Source organism: Pocillopora damicornis, chromosome 13, assembly GCF_964200805.1.
Source record: "Pocillopora damicornis chromosome 13, jaPocDami1.2, whole genome shotgun sequence".
Lineage (NCBI taxonomy): Eukaryota > Metazoa > Cnidaria > Anthozoa > Scleractinia > Pocilloporidae > Pocillopora > Pocillopora damicornis.
In genome coordinates, this window is record NC_142682.1 from 20,138,403 (window position 1) to 20,155,537 (window position 17,135).

General features: G+C 38.3%; 2 protein-coding genes across 8 annotated transcripts; both read right to left on the reverse strand.

The window, feature by feature from the left end:
* Positions 1–225: 225 nt before the first annotated feature.
* LOC149035870 (orexin/Hypocretin receptor type 1-like) lies at positions 226–2,526 on the reverse strand. The gene has a single exon (XM_089191569.1). The coding sequence runs from the start codon at positions 2,524–2,526 to the stop codon at positions 1,525–1,527; it is 1,002 nt and encodes a 333-aa protein (XP_089047695.1). The 3' UTR covers positions 226–1,524.
* On the reverse strand, positions 226–15,985 carry LOC113664921 (tachykinin-like peptides receptor 86C). 7 transcript variants are annotated; one of them, XM_089191565.1, is made up of 6 exons: positions 8,975–15,985; positions 8,349–8,415; positions 7,266–7,349; positions 6,740–6,843; positions 3,392–3,448; positions 226–2,550 (listed from the first exon to the last, which is right to left on the reverse strand). In XM_089191565.1, the coding sequence occupies exon 1, from the start codon at positions 11,753–11,755 to the stop codon at positions 10,742–10,744; it is 1,014 nt and encodes a 337-aa protein (XP_089047691.1). In that variant the 5' UTR covers positions 11,756–15,985; the 3' UTR covers positions 226–2,550; positions 3,392–3,448; positions 6,740–6,843; positions 7,266–7,349; positions 8,349–8,415; positions 8,975–10,741. The 7 variants fall into 7 exon arrangements, with proteins under 7 accessions (XP_089047691.1, XP_089047689.1, XP_089047687.1 ...); XM_089191563.1 differs by having other exon boundaries at positions 8,540–15,985; XM_089191561.1 differs by having other exon boundaries at positions 8,349–11,789; positions 14,805–14,953.
* Positions 15,986–17,135: the final 1,150 nt, after the last annotated feature.

Below are 17,135 nucleotides of genomic sequence, written 5' to 3' on the forward strand. Positions count from 1 at the left end.
TCAAGAATGTTTGACTTGTATGTTAGCACAGTAAAAACTGGTATTCACAAAAGGATAGACAGTAGTTTGTATCCCGTACAATGACATGCCACGCAGTTGTAGACTAATGAGAAGACGAGGGATAGGGAATCCCCCACAGAAACATTACTACATATTATTGCTAAGGACGCTTTTACAGCCTAACACGCTTTCACGGACTAACAGTTGATCAAGACTGAAAATCAATGATAATGGTAAGTACATCTCTTAATCACAAATTTTGTTAGCTTACATTTACTAGAGTAGACTTTACAAACACTCTGGTCCCAGCTGTTCTTATTTTAGCATTTCTTTACCATGTACTAAAACTTTGCCTTTAAACACTCTCAATTGCAACAAGAAGGATGAAAACGTCAGGGTTACTTGAAATCGTGTATTAGCGTTAATCAATACTCGTTTATATACGAACAGAAATGATTTATATTATTTAGCATGGAAATTCTCTGAGCACGATACAAGAAACAACCTGAAGGACTCCAAAAATAAACATAATGTTCGACCACCATGCACAAATTATTTGAAAAATAATTCAAGTTAACGTGGCACCACATTGTGGAATAGCCTTTCTTGCGAGGCTAGGTGCGCGGAATCCCTCGTGTTGTTCAACCGTGCAATCAGCAAAGCTCTCTGAGCTATGGCCGCGATTCAGGGAAAGCAGCTTTTTAATATAGTGTTGTTCACAGTTACATTTATAGTTATGTAGTTATAGTTTGATCTTCCACAAAAAAGCTGATGAATTGCCCGTGAATAGATTAAGTTTATTGATTAACGGGTTTCCGGATTTGATATCCGATGCAGTTTTCGGTTTTTCCATATTTGACCTATTTGGGTTCCGGTTTCTTTTCGATTAAGCGCCTCCACTGATCTCGAATAGCCGCTAAACGAAAATGTTATCGAGAGGAATGCGTGAAAAACCAATTGAAATATCGCAGGGCCCCCTTCCCCAGGGTGGGGGGAAGGGAGGGTACGGCTACACGTAGGGTACGGCTAAGCACGGAACATTGCCAGAGTTTCTTTATCAACGCTACCTCGAAGTTGGTGACCAATTTACAGGCCACACGTAACTAATTGATTCTACATTCCAGTAGAATCTCCAAAGTTTCAGGTCTTAGTTTTCAACTGGAAATGTTAGATTAGGGATTTTCGATGAAACTTTCCAGGGCTATAGCTCTTTGCGCTTGCAAAATTGCAATCATATCGAGGGCTTCCGTGCGAATTTCCTTAATTTAACAAAGCTCCATTACCAGCTGCTGAGTCCACAGAGACCACGCTCGAAGTCCCCGAGAGAGCAGCTAATAAGCCCCAATGCCCTCCTCCTAACAATATTTACCTTTTTAAGTAGAATCCTTGTTTCTTACGCACTGAAAAACCGTTTATAGGTGTTTGTGTCAAATTATCTAATTAGTAATACACAAATCCGTTTTAAGCAAGTTTCTATCCTACAGTTACCAAATTGGTAATAAAAGTTTCATGTTATGAGAGAAATTATATTCTTGATTCTTCCTGGATTGCTTCGTCTTCAGGTGGTAAGAGGGCATCCGATGTTTGGATGGTGGGACTTGAAGGCAACTGGCTGCTTTTTCTACTGAAGATCCTAGTAAATGCCATATTTATCTTCGTGCTCAGAAAAATGTACAGCCATGGGTTAACGGCACTGTTGGCATGTCCAAACCAGAAACACACAAAGCTGACAATCGGCTGTAGCTCAAACGTTGATGCGTGAATGACTTCCATCATGTGGACCACTTGTGGTGGGAGCCAACAAAGGGCAAAGGCACAGGTAACAATAATGAGCATCCGAACCACTCTTCTCTTGGAGGTTTCGCGTTGCACTTGGTTTCCTCTCAAATATTTCACTCCAGGTGCAACATGAAACCATAAATTCCATGCAGTGATGGTATACAGGAAAGAAATAACGCCCAAGGGGATGAGATAATTGATGACGAAGAGGAGGAGGTATATTCCTCGAAGAGCCCTATCTGAATCACCCAAGTTGTAAACAGATAGCATGCAATAGGAAGAATCATTGTGATCCTCCACGTTTTGAACAGCAGGGAAAATGGACATGGAGACCAGCGACCCGATCCAAATAAATGGAACGATTAGTTTAGGCTTTCGAAACCAAAGATGGCGGCGGAGGGGATGAACGATGGCATAGTACCTGTCGATCGCCATGAACGTCAGGCAGAGGACGGATGCTGTTATAGTAACATAGGCAGTGTATACAACACCTTTGCACATGACTTTTCCAAATACTCCCGGGATCATCCACAATCCGTCGGTATATATCATGGAAATCGACCAGGGCATCACAATCAACGTTACCAGCAAATCGGCGATGGCCATGTTGACGAACATGAAGCTTGTTAGTGATCTGACTTCGGGTTTCTTCCACACGATGTAGATGAGAAAGCCATTTCCTATAAACGCCACGAGCATCGTGATGGCGTAAAGAACTGCGATGATCCACTCGATTTCTGTTTTCATCTTTAGTTCCTGTTTTTTCTGTTGCTAAAGTTGAATAGGATAAGACTTTTATGACTGAATAAATAATTAATAAACGGAATACCCATGGCCCCCTAAAATCCTATTCGATACCAACCTGGGGTGTGATGAGAGGAATCGATTGTGAATTCAAAGGAAACAATAGTCCTTAATTTTTTTTGCATTTTTAAACCAAGTTCACATCTGTTAAATCGATGATATTTCAGGACGTCACTCAAGCCGTGAACAGGAACGGAAATACTGGAAACAGGAAAAGGAATGCAGCAGGACATTTTTATTTTCTCCATAAATAACCTTGTGATACGTGAAAAATCTAAGCATTGAAGTGATGGTTAAGCATTTTTGCATAGAAGCATTAAGTATTCTCAACCTTAAAATAAATATTTACTGGTCTTTGTTGTTGGTTTGCTTTTATGACGAAAACGTTGCTTGTTTGTCATGTTCATTCAGAAAACTAGTGCACTTCTTCAACGTCGGACTGTCCCGATAAAAAAAGATAACTTTCAGAAATATCTTTTTTCAATTTTCTGCCCGGTTCCTTCATTTGTTCGTATTATACTAATAACACAAGTTATCAGAGAGAAACGATCGCGATAGCATATTCGTTTTCACTAATCTTTCATTCGCAATTTAATTTCCGGTAGAATGAAAATAATGAATGAAGATAACGTATGATATCTTATTGGAGACACCGTTGGCGCATGTATATAACAATTTTTGATGGACTGAAACATCATCTGTTTTAGTTTGGAGACAGAAAATCAATTTGCCTATATATCTGCCTTACAACGTCAACTTGTTTCCCTCCAAGTTATTGTAAGTTAGAAAGCGTTAAAATTCGACGTACCTGCGATAGAATGCACTGAAGACCGCTGCCAGCTTATAAACTTGTAACCTCTTAGTACTACAGAAAGATAAAATAATAAAAATTACATTTCAACTGCACTGATCTTAGCGTTTTTTCAGGTTGACCTAAAATAAGAAACACGGTATACCTTTAGGCAATATCGACAAGGTTGCTACCCCAATCCAACGGTTTGAAAATTCAGTGGCTCGAGACTGACTAACCCTGATGAACTACTGAGCTTAATCCTGATCACTTCTTTTTTTAAACATTTCAAAATGATTTGCTATGAATATTAATGCGGGTCTCGTACGCATCTCTCCTTAACAGCCAGGCAGGCTGATATCAATACTCAAGGCACGTAGAACACGGGCTTGTGTCTTCCGCTTTCAAAGTCACAAAAAAACTAATTAAGGCTCAAGTAGGCAAGAGGTCAAACTTATGAAAACCATTTAGAGGCTATTTGGCTTCGAAGCAAGCCTTCCCAGTGATTTTAATTCATAAACTTGAGAAACAAAAAATAAACAAACAAAGGAAACCCTCCTTGCGTGGGGAAATTCAAGATCAAATTAAAGATCAAAAAGGAGACTTTTTAAGACGAAATTATGTTCTAAGTATGTCATTTTACTTCTTTGTGAATTGGTCGGTTTGTTCTTGATCATGAACAGTTGTGAGTCAATGACAGACCTTTAGTGGGATCTATTAGTTCGACAAAAAATAATGCACTGTGCAAATAACACGCAGTTTAGTTTAATAATAAACATTATAGTTTAACTTTAAGATAATGGCGTCCTGTAATGCATGGATTGTTATTTAGAATTCTACGTAACAATGCATGGAAAGTGCGGACAAATTCCTCATAAATTTGCTTCCTTTCCCCGCGTTTTCATAGCCTCCATAATCATAGGAAAGCACACGTCTCATTTCGGATCACTTTAATGTCAAAATTCCCTGATGGAAGCGTCGCTCAGGTCAATTTTATTTTTACCTTATAGCCCTCCTTTTGAATTTGAATTGCATGCAAATGATCCCATGCAGTTTTGACAGGTTCATGACAATGAAATTATGACATGGTTCTGCAATGCGCGCTGTCATGCTGACATAGCAGACGATGAATTAAGTTTAATTTCAGAAGAATATATAACTTTCCCTCGAGGCATTAAATTTACATAAAAACTTTCCTCCCGCTATATTTATTTTTGCCGATGGAAATCTGACATCGATTTGTCGATTTAGTCTTTCGATAAAACGCGGTAGTTTAACGCCCCTCAAGAGAGTGCCTGAGTAAATACTTGTTTAATAGAGCACAAACGAAAAGCTCTCTTTCATGAATTCATGAAGCTTTCCTTCATAACTGTAATTGACATAGTTTCCTATCGTTGTTTCTTTAATTTGACTTCAAGAATTTGTAGTCAACTTTGGCCTGTATGTTTAAAGGTGCAATACATTTCCTCAAGAGTCTTTATCAGCTCAAGTGCTGATGAAAGAGTTCAACTAATGTTTGACTATGGACGGTAGATTGACAGAAGCTAGGAATAACGCTTTGACGCGGCGCTTTGCAGCTTTACGTTTCCTAAACGTTTAAGTTTAGGAATACAGCCTTCCGTTTTCAGTTTTTGTTAAGATCGTATCGCAGTGATGTCAAAAGAAGCAGTCAGAATAAATTTTTTTTGCGCAGCGCAATACAATACGTATAAGGAATGCTTTTTTGAAAAATTATCTTCAAAACCAGCATCAGCAAAATAATTGACGCTGAACAACCGGGACCACCCAAATATTTTTCTTCAGCTTCTTTGAAGACTAAAACGTACGTAAAGTTTAATTGCTTTTTGCTCGGGTGCAAAGAAAACGTTTAATGAAAACGAAAGCTAATTCAATAGAAAAAAGTTCTACAAAACACTCTTTCGTTCAGATGCAAATTAACATAGGATCTCTATCAGTCATATTAATCTATCTGACAAGAGACATAAAAATTTGAACAAGATATTGCGTCAGTTTGTGCATTTCCCGCTGATACTCGTATGGTTGACTGAGTGTTGGAATAAACTTGGAAAAACTCTATTAACACCAGCTGAGCTAAACCAAGGCGATTTCAAGTCTCCATAGTTAGAGCGCCACGTGAATCGTTCTCTAGAATGTAGCATTTGTATGGTTGAGGAATTATTGCAGTATTAGCCTAATCTAGGAAGTAGACCTCATGGCAAGAAAATTTGGCTGAGAAACTAAACCATATTTCAACTATCGTTTGCTACATTTTCATTTTCACACAAAAGAAGCTCGTGGTATGCAAATCATCAAGAGACTAAACTACGGCTCATGAAGTTAATGATTAGATCAAATTGCATCAGGCGAATGAAGCTTACATCACTTACCATCCACAACTGGATCAGGTTCAGTGTATTTTGGCATAGAGCCCTGAGTCTGCCTTGTTTGTTCAGTTGAAAATGATAGCAAAAATGAGAGCTTAAGTTTTAAAAATACTGTGTGATAGTCAGTGGAGCTCGATAAACGAATTGACGCTTATCTCATGTAACATGATGGCTGAGCAAACCGCAAATAAACAATACGCATGTACATCGACAATCATGTCGGAGTGGAGTCTTAACCGCCTCCAAGGGGTATTAATATTTATCCCGCTCCTTTTTATCTTATCATATGTAAAAACCAATTTAGTGCGATAAAAGAGAAATTTCAAAAGAGCTAATAGTCTTAGTTGACGCGTGCACATCTTGTATGTCTAATGCAATTTTGTTGTGGTTAACCTCGAAATGCTCCTGAACTGATGAACTGAGAGCAAAGAATTTATGTCTGGAAGTTGCAGGTACGGTTGAACCGTGCGAAGGAAAAGCGCTTGTATCAAGCGACAATGCCAACGGTAGATGATAACAAAACTGACCCAGAAATCCCTCGCGGTCTGTGTACATGTTCAGTTGGAGATTCGAGCAAGATACCCTTGTAACTGTGTGGTTAGTTTATTGGCAACCCGGCGGAATTTGTTGGGGAAGGGCTGCTCTGACTTGCGGATTTTGGATCACCGTGCTTTGGAAAACGAAACTGGAGGGGCTTCTAGCCATAGTAAAGGTGTCTGTTTCGTAAGTAACTCAATAAGACACACAAAATTGGTTTAAAATAGCATAAGCTGCGGCCGTGCAGTGTTGAAATGACACGGGATTAACAACACAGGTAACTAAACGTCTCTCACGAAAACAGACAAAACCGCGCAAACCATGCACAGGGCTGCGATCTCTAGCAGTTTGATCGTTAGCTGAAACGACAGACATTTCGCTTTCAGAGACTTCAAAAAGAAATCCATTGATCTATCTATTCTTAAAATAATAGATGGTGACCTACCTAAATTCTGTTGACGATAGACAACCAACAACAGTCCACCGTCGATCGTAGCAATGATCATACGTAAGACTCTTCACGGGCATCTGTAATTATATGTGATGGATCTGATAGGAAACAAGACAACACTTGGAGAGACATTTAGCTTAAGTGAAATTGACAACTGTAACTGTATTAGCGAGATGATAGTTAGCCAATCTTGTGAGGAGAAACTCGTTGATCAGCCCTCTTAATCTCAAGAAATGTAATTTAAGTTATCACTAGTTGATGGAAAAAATAAACTTTGGTTTTACATCACTATTTTGGTTTCATGAATCAAAACCAGGTTTAATTCTTACCGTGATTTTAACTCAGCTACATTAGAAGGGTTGAAAGAACTTAAAAGGATTACAACTCGGATGCACACTGCATTGATAACATCTTTCTTTCAAAATTTTACAGTTTCAATTTCAAATTACGTCAATCCAGGTAATTTTATTTTTTAATCTTATTTTCTATTTTGTTAAGATTGCGTGGTAGCATACCGTACCTTCGTTTTGTTTTACAAATTACTGAAAATATGTTAACTTTCTTCTATGCAGTTATCTTTCCGTGCAGGATTCCTTCACCATCACTACGAATAATTTTTAAAAGACCTATCAGTTTTCAAAATAACTGAAAATTGTTAAATTTATTATCATTTTTTATTTCGCATGTATTGCGTGGTAACACGGTCTTCGCTAAGACCTTTTTGTGATCAGAATTTTGGAAAATATGTTTATATGGCCAATTTTTCAGAAACATAACGGAAACGAACAACAGCGGAAACATCCTGACTTAAATATGACGGAAAAGTGACTTGACATTTCCGTTCCGGAAACATGACAGAAACTTGATAGAATCGCCAAGACTTGGTATAACAGGTTGCCGCAAAACGTAAATGTAGCGGAAACGTGAAGCTCTATGTTTCCGTCACAATTAAGAAATGCGGAAACGTGGGATTTCGTCCTGTGCTTGTTGCTATTTAATATTTACAGTCTTGGATCTCAGATCCCCAATTCCTTGCCAAATAAATCCCAAATCCAGATTGCTATTTTTCGAAAAAAGAAAGCCAGTATTTTCTCTGACCCGAGGGCATATTTCAAATATTTAACCTAAGATAACATTCGATGCTTCTTTTATAATTTCCATTAGGGAAGTCATTCCCAGTTTAGATTCAAACGTGATTCTGGAGACTGCAGCTGGCTCAGGGTAGCAAATAAACGCAAGCAGAACATGAGAGGTGTTGATCACAAAAATATAAGAAATATAAAAGGTCCCTTCCTTATCAAAAATTAAAGAAAAAAATCCACCTAAAATTTATAATTTACATAGATAACAACCTCATGGTGTAAACAAGAAATAACAAAACCCAAACTAAATATATATTTTGCTAATTTGAACGCATATTGACAATGATTAATAATAAATGAAATGAAACTTCTGCTGTCTTAGATGGACACCATGACAGTTCCAGATGATGATGACCAAATTTATATTTTTAGGCTATGATGCAGTACATTATAGCGTATCAAATCTAGATTTAAACATAACAGCAACTAGTAGAACACTGGTCTTCTGAGGTTGTTATTACCTTAAAATCCAGACTTACGGGTTGGAGATTCCCTCGCCACTTTACCATGAGAGTTCGCAGTTTGGAACTGAGGAAGGGAAATGAGCGTTTCTTTTATGACGCACATTCAATATGTTTGCATTTGCATTCAATGAATACTAAGATTATCAACTTGCTACAATGATTGAACTCCAAACCCTTTTACTTTTCACCTGTGAAGCGCTTAATTTTTATCTTTTTTCCTCACAGCGTTTCAAAATAAATTTCAATCAATGAGACCAAGTGTTTTCAAATCTGGAGAAGTGTTTGTATATGTAAAAAAAGCTGGAATTCGATTGGTTAACAAGCTTTATCTGTTGCCTGTCTAAATACAAACACCAGGTGAAATCGGTTAGTTAAGCCAATCAAAATCGAAGGATAAATTACGATAAGCTGGCTGCCCAGGCTCAAGTTGAAAACAAAAAAAGTAGATGAAATCCCTAGTCAGGCTGATGTATTAACTTCTCAACCATTCCTAATGTAGATTATCATTGACTAAGTCTCTCGCATGTTATCATTGCCTGCTGGTTTTCATGATCATGTCATTCATTTCAGTTATTCAGAGACTACAATATGTTATGAACGCAGCGGCAAAAGTGATCACTTACTAGCAAAAACTTGATCATGTCACACCACTACTTATTGAGCTACACTGGCTCCCCGTCCGTCAGCGTATTATTTTTAAGATTTTACTGTACACCTTCAAGGCTCTCCATGGTGTGGCTCCAACGTACTTGACTGAGCTCATCAGCCCTTATGTTCCTAGGCGAGCTCTCAGGTCTGCTGACCAACTTCAACTGGAGCAACCAACACACAAGCTCAAATTGACTGGCCTGAGGGCTTTTTCAGTGTGCGCGCCTTACCTCTGGAACTCGGTTCCATTTGAGATTAGAAGCAGGGCATCTGTCTCTATTTTTAAAGCTAAGCTGAGCTTAAATTTTTACATAATTATAGGTTATGATAATTTGACACTGTAAAGCGCATTTGGGCGTTAGGAAAATGCGCTATAGAAATAAATTATTATTATTAGTATCATTATTATTATTATATTATTATCATTTACTTCATCGCAATTTCTAGTCAGGTACGCGTTACCCACTAGATATCGATCGATTTGAAGTTACTTGCTTGAGAAAGAGCTGAGTTACTGCAATCATTCCTTTTTCACTTGACGTCAAAAACCTTATCGTTTAAACAAGCAGAAAAAAAAAGAAGAAAAAGCCTAAAGGCGAATAATTAGCAGATAACATTACCTCCATTTCGCACATCAGGTAGATAACCTGTTTCAAATGTCTTGGGAACACTCTTCCCATCTTAACATCTATCTGCCTAATAATATACATGAAAAAAATTGGCTAAGATATATGCAGTTTTCAGGTAATTCAGTGCAGAAGAGGGTTAATTCAGTGCAAAGAAGTATAACAAACCAGACATTCTGATTGGTCAATAAACAAAGAAACTCACAGATAGCCAATCGAGTGCGAGCCTTAGTTGTCGCAACATTTGGATACGCTGAAAATTTGCGAGCAAAACAATGGCCGGCATTTCAATTAGGTTTTCTTTCGCCATAACAATACAACACCTGAGAAACAGCTCTAACAATGAAGACACTGTAAAAAGCATTACTCTTTGGTTGTCGGTTTGGAAAAAGTGGTGTTCAGAGAAGGGAATTGTAAGGAAATCGAAAATTACGAGCCGACCCAGCTTAACACTTAACTCGAGCGATTCTACACCGAAACTAAAAACAAACATGGTCAAACCTCGCAAACGACGATCCCATTTCATTGAAAGTGATTCGGACAGACTGAACAATTCCTTGAACTGTTTTGCGCCTTTAAGATGTGAAAACATCATAGTGTATCATTGTTTTGATCGTACGCGGTTGTTTTGACCAAACACTTCATTTTGCACTTGAAGCGCACGCTTTGCTTCTGCATAATTATGATAAGCTATCTTGTATTTTTTCATGTAAATTATTAATACGTAATCACATGATTTTTCTCGTGCAATGTGGAGTAAATAAGCACTTGTTAATTTTTTCGAAGACAACAAAGTTTGTTAGTCTTTGAAAAAATTTATTCGTGCTTATTTATTCCAAATTGCGCTCGAAATCATGTGATTACCTATACAAAATATGTATCAATTTAGTATCTATCTGTCTGGACTTATTAGTGTTAAGAAAGTTCAGATGAAAGCCAATATCTAAGGCACTATGCACCCACTCCTCCCCCAGCTCAAAAAAAGACAATTGATGACAAGTAAGAGTTGATATTGGGTCAGGGGAGGGGTAGGTGCACAGTTGTTCAGTTGGTGACGACATTTATTCCTCTTTTAGACATCAAATTGGTCATTAATGTTAGAAATTATGGTAAAGATTACAGTCTTGATTCTTCCTCGATAGCTTCCTGTTCAGTTTGTAAGAAAGCATTCGATGTTATGATGCTGTGACTCGGAGGGGACTGGCGGTTTCTTTTACTCACTATTCTTATAAATGCCGTATTGACCTTGGCGCTCAGGAAAATGTAAAGCCATGGGTTGATGGCGCTGTTGGCGTGACCAAACCAAAAACAAACAAACGTGACATTTGGCTGAAGATTAACCTCAATATTCCATGCTTGCATGACATACATCAGATGGATCACCTGTGGTGGGAGCCAACAAAGGGCAAAAGTGGAGGTAACTATGATGAGCATCCAAACCACTCTCCTCTTTAAAGTTTCCTGTTGCTCTCGATTTTCAGTCGATCGTTCATTTCGAAGTGCAGCATGAAACCATAACTTCCTTGCAGTGATAATATACAGAAATGAAATAACGCTCAAAGGGATCAGATAGTTGAGAATCACAAGGTAGAGGAATAGCCCTCGGATAGCCATATATGGATCACCCAAAATATAAACGGATAACGAGCACACGGAAAGTTTACCTATTTCCTCCACGGTTTGAATAGCTGGAAAAATGGACATCGAAGCCAGCGAAAAGATCCAAATAAACGGTACAGTCAGTTTAGGCTTTCGGAACCAAAGATTGCGGCGGAGGGGATGAACTATGGTACAGTACCTGTCCATTGCTATGACTGTCAGGCAGAGGATGGACGCTGTTAATGTAGCATAGGCAATGTATACTACACCTTTGCACATGACTTCTCCAAATACACCCGGTATCATCCACAATCCGTCTGTATGGATGTGGGCAATCGACCAGGGCATCACAATCAATGCCACCAGCAAATCGGCGATGGCCATGTTGACGAACATGAAGCTTGTTAGTGATCTTACTTCAGGTTTTTTCCACACGATGTAGATGAGGAAACCATTCCCTGCAAATGCTACGAGCATTGTGACGGTGTACAAGACTGTGAGGATGATCCTTTCGTTCTCTTTTAATGTCATGTTCAATTTCTCTTTCGTCTGTTTGTAAGCTTTACTGGAACGAGAAAATATTCGCGAATTATGATTAAGTGGAAACACAGTTTCCGCTGAAACTTTAACAAAGAATGTCGAACGGTTTATGTTTAATAAAAATTAACTTGATCTTGGTTGGATGGACTCTGATGAGCATTGCGTAAATGGGGTTGACGTCATGCAATATAACTTTACTAAGACTGATTCATCTCAGCGGTGGTCGTACATTACAGATACGTTCACTTACAACACGAGTACAGCTTTTGTTAACTATCTGATAAAAGATACGCGCTTCCGTTGATCTGCTTATTACTCTTTAGTTTAGCTGAATGTTTATAGGATTTTAAAGGTTTTTGTATGGATACAGAAGACAATTTCCTTTCATGTACATGAAAAAATTGTGGAAGACAAATTCTCTACATGTGCTCATCTTTCAATCATTAGAACATACGAGTAACAATTTTAAGGTGAAGCATCTCTTCAGGAACTGACTCATCACGCTAATGCCTCAGAATGTTAAAGTTTCTTTCATTTGAATAGTTTTTGGAAGTCAATATGAATCGCGTGTCTTCACCAGACGGATTAATTGCAATTGACCCCGATTTAAACACAAGTCAAGTGCATAATACTTAGCCAAAGGCTTCTTTTTATCTTAACATTGAATAGCACGCATAATTATAATTTCATCGGACTACTGACCTCTTATGATCATTAGAAAAGAATACAAGAAAATCGTATGTATGTAACTGTTTCTGCTTTGCTTAACTTTGAGAACGGACTACGCTGTATAAAAAGCGGGGAAACTTAAAACCAGCTAAACGAACGTGTTTCCGCCTAGAAAACTTACGCGTAGCGTTGGAACTCAACACAGACACTTTTTTTTGTTTTTTTTTTCAGCTCACTCTGGTTGGATTTTTGGCCCTTAAGAATGCAACCAAGTCCCTTACTAACTCTAAGATTTAGTTAATCTGTTGCTAACATAAACCATTTACAGAACTTTAAGGAAATTTACTTTAGAAATTACTGTCACGATCAACTTCTCAAATTAATGGCCAGCCTGCTAATCTTAAGCTTGATGAGTCTGCGTCAGGGAACGGCTTGCGAGAGGAGCGGTTTCTTTCTTCGTTTCCAGCAGTCATTATGCATTGTCGAATGCGAATTGCAATCACACATATTTCGACATGCTCTATGTTCGGTAATAAGATCCTTCTGACGGGGCCCAGTTCACTCATCAGACTGAATTGGTTAGAACAGATACTCTGAATCGGGAAAGATGAAATTGAAAGCGAGGAAGTTTCGTCTGTGCCCACACCTCAATCATATGACAGGATGAAAATAACTTTCGTTCTGTGAATCACTGCATTACAAACCAAAATCCAGACACGACTTGATATAGAAATTTTAAGACACCACGCGGGAAGTTTCGGTCTTTTAGGTTTAGCTATGGTCATGCCTCAAATAACATTTGTAAAAAAAAAAGTGAAAAAAAACAATTCGGTCGATATGTTTGACCAGTAATAATTGATTAGAATAGCAACATTAAATCATTGTAAGATATCAGTTTACTGCTCGTGGGAACATGCCGAAATGGATAAAGCAATAATTTAGAAATGTCTTCGACCGACCCTGTACTTGTTTCTTGAACATCACATTTACTTCCATTGTCATTGAGCTTCTCTGTTGGGGTAACCTTTTTAAGCCTCTACGCGACTTTGTAAACAGCTACAAAAATAGATAAGCCGAAGGCTGAAAACAACATTGGCATCAATTTGCAACCGGCTCATCATCAACGCTGTCTACTATCAGGTGAATTAAAGGACGTTGTAATATGACAAGTGAATTGAACTTTAGACTTTATACTAGCTTTGACCAAACACAAACAATCACGTCCACTCTGACTCAATTTGTAATTGCACTCCATAATAAATTTCGTTTGTAAGCAAAGCTTGTTTTTTTTACTATAGCGAGTGACCTGAGTGGAGTCTTCCTTCGATCAGTTGAAAAAACGAACTGGTTTGGCTGGTGTGCTCGTTGGTTTGAGAAGTAGAAATGTTAATTCGATGACGAACACACCAGTTCAAAACTGTCACTCTACGCTATTATCAAACCAAATCATCTACTAGCGCCGCTTAAGTAAAACAATGGGAGCAGCAACACAATACAGGGCCAATCTTGAAGCAAAATCTACGGTCGACTCTCGCGCTACGGACACCTCGCCATTGCGACGAGAGCCTCGATGAAACGCATCAAGAAATGTCTGAAATAAACTCCCGTTTCCATTACGGACTCAGGCTGAAATGCGGACACTTTCATGCCACCCAGTGAAACATTTCACTCGTCTTTTCTCTCGCTATTGCGGACAATTAAGTACTTCATCCAAAATCCTGACTCACATAATGCAAAGCGACATTACGATGAAGGAAAATACAGAAACCATTCTTCAGTTGGCTGCGAACACGAGAATTTCCTGCTTGCGGCCAAATCTTTTTCCGGTTCGTGAGGCCATGTTAGAAACTTTATGTTTGCGTAGTTACATATTATTTCAAATGTTTAGAGACCAAATAATTTATTTTTCTCTAGTACCCCGCTATTACAGACTCTCACCATCACGGACACAATATCTCCCTCTGAGGTAGAGCGTAATAACGGGAGTCGACTGAGGCTCTTTTGGGTCGGTAGTGGATGAAAGAGCGACAGTTTTGCTACTGGCTCGTTTGACTTGGCAGAGGATGAAAGAACGAGGAATAATGGATGTGCGTGTTTAGAGTTAGGTCTATATATGTGGTGGCTCGGTTGACTTAGCAGAGAATTAAAGAACGAGGAATTGTGAATTAATGTGCACTGTCTTAGGTCCATATATATGGCTCGTTTGGCGCATGGTTAGAAGTGGCCTAGTATTCTGTTATACATCCAAACAATGTAACAAAAGGAGGAGAGACTTCGCCATAAAGCCCATTCTGATCCGAAGCGAGTCGTATTCTTAAAGATAATCTAAAACTTTGGGGTTATGCGGTAACCTTGCCCAAATGATTCTTACCTTCTCGTCGAATTTAAAGCAAAATTGTAAACAGTGTACTACTAGCTGTTGGCAGCTGTTCATACAACCGACTCCTTAAAGTCAGAACACATCTTGTGGGAATCACGAATGCATGGAATTTGGTGACCGCCATAAAAGGAAACTCGACCGAGCTTCAACCGCGGTCGACCCAGACCATATTTTTCATAAAATATTTTCACTTGCATCCTGAATTGCGTGAAAACCGTCGGAAGGCTGTGCTTTTCTTTTCTTTTCTTTTTTTTTTTTTTTTTACCATTTCAGACGCTTAAGTTCGTGTACGGATGTTACTAAAACCAAGAACGGGAAACGGGACTGAAAGAAAAGTGGTTATCTGTAGCGTTGCAGTTGTGTCTTCCGTTGTAGTTATGTCCTTACGCCTTATAACCAATGGAATGCAGTTTTACTTCTTTTAATCAAAGTGCGTTGCGATCGTGTCTTCTGCGTGTCACTTTATAACTAGGGGAGGGATGCAATGCAAAAGTGTAAAAAGATCGTTAAGATTTCAGCGCTCGAAGTTTGATAATTTCATGGGCTATTCTTGATGCCTTTTGGATTGGTGAAAGAGTAAGATTCTGGTGGCGTTTTTAAGTGCGAAGTATTAAGGAAATTTTCTTCCATACGTTGGAAAGCTTAGGAAGACGAGAATTTGACATTGCCTCTTGGCTTCCCTTACTTTTCTGTTGGAGCTAGCACAATAAGGTAAGGTTTTCGTTGCATTTCATGCTAATATTTTTTAAAAATTTAAATATTACAATCATTCTTCAAAGATCACGTTCAAGTTTTGTGCTAAATTCCTGTGGATTTCATGTAGCTGTATGATACCTGGATTCATTGAATCCTTCTGTGTCGAGGACTGACTTTTTAATTTTGTTTGGGACATGCAACACTAGATATTACACGATTAAAAAACAGGACAGATCTCGGTGTTTCAATGATCAAAAACTTGTGATTTTCTTCCAGCCTCATAATAATTTGTATTATGTTACATGTAGCAATCTCACAGTGTCTACACTGATGGCTATTATGGATGCAGTGGAAGACATGTACTCATTGTAAATGTATGGGGCTACGCAAAAATTCAGCCAGGATGTATTGTCGATGTCAAACTTCACATATCCTGGAAAGTTAACTTAGACACTACTTACACATATGATGAAGATCTGGTCTCTTTTAAAGGATAGGGTGCTGGCTCCTAACGCTCTCCAGCAAGTAACAGTGGGGTTATAACGCGTTAAATCATTCTCTTTGCTCACCTAGAAGGGCACAAATTTGCAGCAAAATTACTCTTCACCTAATAATATGTGCTTTTCTATTTAAATCAGTGGCTGACATATTTTTGGTATGATGGTTTACATTGATTGCTGTGCTTTAAATTCATCATTGAAGTACCAATTAATTCCTTTGCCATCAGTAATGGCTTTAAAATATACTGTGTCAGAAATCACAGCACTGTGCCCCAAAATGTGATGTTGTCCTGGGCACAATTTCAAATTTTTGAGCAAGTCAAAGGTAAAAATCAAACAAGACCACACAGACATCATCTACGAGACAACATTACTATGTATATAATGTTTATATAGTTAGTTATGTAAAAGCTACTCTATTCATTAAATCAGTGTCAATACTCTCCCTTGTAGCAGATATCATTTTTAGCTAACTTGGGAAATAGTGGTCTAAAGATCCAAACTTTTAAATTTCCAGGGAAAGGTTCCCCAGACTTTGTCATCAAAGTAGGAATGAATGGCTGCCACACTGTCATTTTGGTCTCTCCCAGCTGCTCAAACGTTTTCCCTCCTTTCCACAGTCTTACCAAAGCCCCCATATGTGTAGTAATTAAAACATTGAAGGGAAGTGTGCAATCTCAGCAGGAGATGATAATCATGCATACTTTTAAGTGAGTCATCCTAGTGGATGTTTGGTGAGGTACTGCATTCTGTGCTCAAAATCTAGTTCACATAGACCTGGGAAAAAAGAATGGGGTGTAATAGTCTGGTTGGTGAATTGCTACAAGCTCTATTTCGATATCACTACTCATTTGGTTATCTATCTTGCCAATACTCTTTCTGGTTATTTGGGTTTTATGGAAAATCTTTCCATTGAGAAAAAGCATGGTGTGTGTTTGCAAATTAATAGAAAAGAAAAAGAAAAAAAAAAGGTAATAGGAAAGGTCAACAGGATTATACCAAAGACAGTGGTACATTTTTTTTTTGGCAGGGGGGTAGTTTTTTATTTTTGAATTAGGGTTCTAGCCTAAGTGTTTCTAAGTTTCTACACTTGTTGTTTAGTCTTGTGATTTCTTGCTTTAAGAAG

What these genes read in the sequence shown, in the direction of transcription:
- LOC149035870 (XM_089191569.1), bottom strand. Translation starts at nt 2,526, where the DNA reads ATGAAAACAGAAATCGAGTGGATCATCGCAGTTCTTTACGCCATCACG.
- LOC113664921 (XM_089191567.1), bottom strand. Translation starts at nt 11,755, where the DNA reads ATGACATTAAAAGAGAACGAAAGGATCATCCTCACAGTCTTGTACACC.